Raw genomic sequence first — 6,000 nt, forward strand, 5'->3', positions numbered from 1 at the left:
AAGAGAGGATCAAGGCTGCATTTGACCTTCCTGGCAGGAGCTCACATTATCTGCTCTGAAGCCTTCTAATGATGAGGATTTTCTGTTGCCATTCTGTAGTCTCTTCCATGATTGCTCCACCCAATGCCCATAAAGGTTTTCCCAATATCCCACCAAATGGCCTCTGCTGCAAATTAAGCTGATTTCTTCTCTCTCTTAAACAGCTTCAGGAATGCTAAATTAATGGCCTCTTTAAAACAACCCATTCTGTATTGCAAGGTTTGTTCCATGCATTCCCCCTAAACTATATTTCAATAAAACAAGCATGCATCATATATCTCATCCCTTCCTGATGAGTCATATAATTTCTGCCACCTTCCATTTAAAAATTTAATTTAATATACATGTTAGTAAACAATTATAGTAATTATTCTAAACATGTCTATACATGTCTATATAGTGTTATATCTCTCCCAGAGCAGAGAAACTGTTTAGCAAAAACCAGACTGGAAAATACATGTTTAGGTACAATAAACAGAACATCAGCTATTCTGAGATTGGAAGGAACCCTCACTCAAGCACCTCTGTTGTTTTGGAGGGCCCTGATAATGCTGAGAGCCAAAGACAGTGATGATTAAGTTTTATAAGTGATTTGAGATGCTTTCATTCTTTCACATTTTTGACATGTTGAGTATATAGTGATTATGAGAGAAACCCCAAACCAACCACTGTTCCAGGTAATACCCAGATTTTCCATTCCAATAACTCATGTGAGACTTTACCTGGCTCAGGATAAGATTTATTTAGGTTCCTATTCTAGAAGATAGACTTACAGAATGTGTAAAACCTGCAAGGGACTCTAGCAATGATTGTCACTAGTGCAAAGCTGTTTGTGTCATTTTTATTTTTTTCTGTTTGGTTTCCCAAGGAAATGTAGTTTAGGTTTAGGTTGCTTTCTCTGTCCATCTGCCTGCCTTCTACTGGGGACACTAAATTCTGCCACTTACTGTAAGAGGTGCTGAAAGATTACAGACTGCAACACCAGCTTTTAGAGCTGTATGTGAAACTGAATAATATACTTTTGTGACCTGCATTATTTGTAGCCTTCCACCAGTCATACATATTATGGATCACTAATGCAATGAAGAAAGAAAAGGGAAGAAAATTAATTTACTATTGTGTTTTTTTCCATGGTGTAGATTGCAAAGGGAAAATTCATGCCAGCAGCAGCCTGAAGAAACAAATTTCAGTATTACCACAAGGTGCTCAAATGAGGATGCATTTGGGCAGTCAAAGCAAAGGTCTCAGTCAGAACTTTCAAAACAAGAAGGGGATAACTCTGGGCCACAGACACCTTTGCTTGAAGGCAGCTGTGAAGGGAATATTCATCTAGAATCCTTGTGCAACCCAGCACGTGGTAATAGCAAAAATACAAGCAGCCTGGCATGGTTTGACAGCATGGAAGAGAGCAGCATTGATGCTGAAGAAAATTCTCAGAGGAAGTCTCATGTGCCCAAGATATCTCCAAATAATTTGACTTCCAAAATTTCAAGTTCTGAAGAAAGCTCTGCTTCAATACCAAGGAAGCAAAAAGGAATAAGAGAGTCACCAGCAGCTGTGGATCTGCATGCTCCTCTGAAACAAAAGGACAGAGTTTCCAAGTTAAGGAGGAAAAGGACTGAAGAACACAACTGTTCTTCTTCAGAAGATAGTCTTGCAGACCCAGCACCAAGTGCTAGTGTGCAGGATTCAGTTATTCAACAACATGCTTCTAGAAGCTGGAAGAGGCTGCACAGGGAGAAGTCATATGGATTCTTTACAAGTACACAGGACCCCGCGGCAGAGGTCCTTCCTTCAGTATTACCTGCCTCTGGCCTGTCAGATCTCTCAAGTGATGCAGATTCTGTGCTAGGAGAAGAGAACAGCATATCAGCAGCAGCAAAAAGTACAGCAGTTTCCATAAGAAAAAGAAGTAAAGATCAAGTAGTGAAGGAAACAAAGGTAGTGAGTTGCCATGAGCAAGAAAGTGAAAGTCCCCCAGCTGCTAAACTAGCTAAATTTTCTTTCAGACCAAGGACAAAGCTTGCTCATTCTTCAGAGAAAACAAATGAAGAATTTTCTCATTTTCCGAGTGAGACAATATTTAAGCCAGGAGAGCAGCTCCAGGGAGAGCAGCTTCCAGAAGAATGCTGCCCACCACAGAAAAGCAAGATGACATTGACTCGCTTAGGAAAATGTAGTTTGGAAAAAGGATCAGTTGATGATAAAGGGGAAGAAGAGCGGCAGAGTCGGACCTTAGGGAAAGAGATCAGAGAAAGTGCAGCAATACACTCTGATGTCAGTTTTGATGCTGTGCCACCTCCACCCACTGAGAAGAAAAGGGAAGCAGAGGAGAAACTGGGTGGTCCAAGCACAGAGAAGGTGTGCTCCAGCACATTAGCTAGGCTGTCCACCTTCTCCTTTGTATCACGTCCTGAGGCAAAATCAGAAACCTCACCTGCTGTTAAGAATGACACCAGCAAGGAAAACCACAGCCTGGCGCTGCAGGTGCACATGAGCAATCCTAGCAAAAGGAAGAGTTTTGCATTTGGAAATTCTAGTACAGCCAGCAGGGTCACAAAGACGTCTCTCTTCTCCATAGCAGAGCTGGATGATGCTACATTAGATTTTGATTGGGATAAAGAGGTTAGGAAAAATCCAAGCACGTAAAATTTCTATCCTCCCAATTATTTAACATGCAGTTCCTCTGAATCTTCTACCCTTCTATCACTTGTGCCCCTGGTTTTCAAAGCATTTCATAGAACCATCCTGGACCTGTGAAAGTACTATCTTTAAGGGCCATATACTTTACATAAGCAAGAACTGTATGTGCTGCAGCCCTGATTTGGCTTTTAGTTTTCTCTACTCTTCCCAAGACTGTTTATCTCAGCTCACTGTTTTGATTGAACTGATGAACCCTAAAGACTTGTATAGCTATGTTCATGTGTCCAGAGTAAGTGATCTTGCATAAGAGCAGTCTGAATTGACTTTATCCTTTATTTCATGTAAAACTCAGAGCTACACATTATTCAGCTTGTCCTTCAAAGTGACTGTGCCACTTCAGAAAAATGATGGCACTCAAACTATGTTGTTATATTTTGTTCATCTGTATGTGCAATTTTTCTCAGCATAGTTACCAATATTGTGATCTATCATCATGCTATGGTAAATGTTTCTGTATTATGAATATCATGACAACTTTGCTTCATCTTTGATTTGCCACACAGCTGATGTTGAAAACATAGATTGAGAGCTTTTTGTTTCTGTTTTTTACTTTTGGTTTTAAATACACTGGTTCAGATATCTGTGTCTGTATTCTGGGTCATTTTATCAAAACCCAACTCTGTAATAAACACACATTTCCCCACTGCAGAGACAACGAATTTCAGGTGATTGAATGGGAGTTGTCAGTAACCAGGGTAACTTTAATGCAGGCATTAAGCCCTGGCAGATAAACTACACTTCAAACCTAGCAGCACAGTAAAGAGCTTCCCTAGTGTAGCTGGGTTCTGAGTCAGATAGTGTTTACTTGGATATTTAATTATTATTAGAGTTTTACTGCATCTGATCTCTAGTTCCTCTTCTGTAGCATGCTGCATCTTGTGCCATACATTTATCTAATGGGAAGTTAATCTGCTAATGCATTCCATATTTACAGAGAAAGGTAAGCTTTAATTTTCTTCTAGTGACTTGCCTGGTATGTTTCTTCTGTGTTTGAATTATCCACAGAATATTCTTGTTATAACCTGCAAGGTAAACAGAGAATGGAGTGGTTGCTTACTGCATAGTAAATCCCTTGGGAGACTTGCTAGCAGAAAGATCTGATTCTCTCTTGATTTGCTTAGAAGTAGCTCATTTGAAACCAGATGAATTAAAATGCTGCAGAACTTCAGAGAATTGAGGGAGTGTGAGGCCCAAGTACATCAGAGTAAGTGAAATTATCGGAACACTAAGGGCAGTGTTGGCTTACTTCAGAGTTCAGCAAAATGACAGAAACATTGCTGTGCAGACTGATTGTGTGGTAGTTCTTCCACTGGAAACATGCCATCAACCAAGACAAGTGGAATTCATCCTCCTCCCTCCCAAAGCACAGAGCCACCCTATCATGTTTCTTCTCACTCCTGTGCCAGGGTGAGGTTGATGTGCACCCATGACCTATTGCCCATGAAAATAAGATGTATCCTATGGGGTGATGTGTCTGCCCTGAAAGAAGGGTCAAGAATTCTGGACCCATGAACATTTGTGATGGTCTTCCTACTTGAATTTTTGCATCAGCCACTTGCATGGTGTGGTCTCTTTTACGGTCAGAAATCCTCTTTCCTAGTTTTTGGGTTTGATGGATGTTACTGGCTGGCCAGTGCAAAGCCAGAACATAGCTACTTCTTTACTAGCCAAGCTTCCCTAACCCTAAAAATAATATGTTTGAGCACATTAGGACAAGTTTGATAATGCCCTGGAGACTTTTCCAGACTTTCTGGAAAGAGCATGGTTGGGTCACTATCTGCCACTTGGATATGTTTTAGGCAGCTAAATCCAAACATAGACTGTAGAATTTAGGTAGAGTGAATTTTCCAGTTTTGCTAGTGTCTTACTGGTGATTTGTTTTTGTGGGATAATATGCTAGATAGTATATCATTAAAAAAGAAACTTTTCAGACTCCCTTGATTAGAAGTAGTCAGCATACTACTTTATGAAATGGAACAGTGATTCTTCACTGAGCAGAGGTTTTTGAGATTTCCCATTCAGAAGCAAAGAAAACAAGGCACAGGGACATTCCACTGAGCTTGCAGAAAGGCCCATCTTCTCTATACTGTTGGAGGAAAAGTACTGCTGCCTTTCCAAACTGTCTGCCAACAGGTCCTATTCACCCAAGTGTAAGGGGGTAAGTAACATGAAGAATAAATATGGAAAAGCAGATACTGCTGAGATTGTTCTTTACCAGACCAGTTGAAATACTACTGTTGTGGTACTGCTTCTGACTCATAGCATGAATTCAGAGCATCCAAGATAAATGAGGAGCTCACAATAATAAGGAAACGATACCTGCTGCTGATTTACTCTCTCCCTCACTGTTTCCATTGCTACAGAACACATCTATCAGTGCTTTGGCAGGGAACATTGCTAACTTCTTTCCTTTCCCTTTATAAACCAACTTCCCCCACAAATAATAACAAGTTTTAATGGTTTTTGAGTGCTACAATAGCCCGGTGATTGGAGAATTTAAAGCACTATGGCAGTAGCAGTCTGCTGGGCTAACCTACAGATGAATTTTCTTTTTGAGTGCTTTGTGCAGTCGAGGGGCAGATGAGTCACTTCCTGTCAGCCTGTCTTCCTGGCCATGAACTGAGTCATTATCTGTTTTATCACTTGCCTCTCTGAGTCTATGGTCTACCAAATCAATTATTACTGAATACACTAGTATTTTATTAAGCTGTGTTCATGGAAGGAGAATATATATGCCTGGTCATGCAATCTCAGTGCAGCTCCCTCCAAAGCCTTCAGTTCTTTCCAGCAGTATGAAAATTTTTAACCATGCCACAAAAAAAGTGGCAGAAGTTGAACTGAAAAGGGAGTGTGTGCCACGTGGCTGAGCTCCTCTGCTAACATGTTCTTGTGCTGACCTCCAGCCAGTCTTATTCTCCTTCATAAGCTGCTTTTCATTCTAAATAGCTGGCAAGCAGAAGAAAACCCTACATGGCTGAGTTTTCTTGTTGTTTATGTTATTCTTAAGTGGTCTGAATATTGTGATTCTTGTTGAAGACATGAGTTAATGAGTTAAATATCATAATGTGATGTGCACCAGGATTACAAAACCAAGTGAGCTAAAGCCAAAGACAAGGCAAAGTCAAACTGAACTGAAACTTTTGATTTGTGGATTCCATGTCAAAGATGTCCCAAGTGAGGATATATAATATCACATTCTGGAGAGAATGTATTTATTGATGGGAAGATGAGGGAGATAGAGTATTAAGTGCTCTGTAT

General features: G+C 40.4%; 1 protein-coding gene across 1 annotated transcript in view; it reads left to right on the forward strand.

Annotated features, from left to right (window-relative positions):
- Window positions 1-3,383, forward strand: part of MCM9 (minichromosome maintenance 9 homologous recombination repair factor) — a 47,172-nt gene extending 43,789 nt beyond the window's left edge. The window contains exon 12 of the mRNA XM_030235507.2: window positions 1,179-3,383. Coding sequence (XP_030091367.2) covers window positions 1,179-2,688 — 1,510 coding nt within the window. The 3' untranslated portion in view covers window positions 2,689-3,383. The remainder of the gene's footprint in view (window positions 1-1,178) is intronic.
- Window positions 3,384-6,000: the final 2,617 nt, after the last annotated feature.

This window comes from Serinus canaria, chromosome 3, assembly GCF_022539315.1.
Source record: "Serinus canaria isolate serCan28SL12 chromosome 3, serCan2020, whole genome shotgun sequence".
Lineage (NCBI taxonomy): Eukaryota > Metazoa > Chordata > Aves > Passeriformes > Fringillidae > Serinus > Serinus canaria.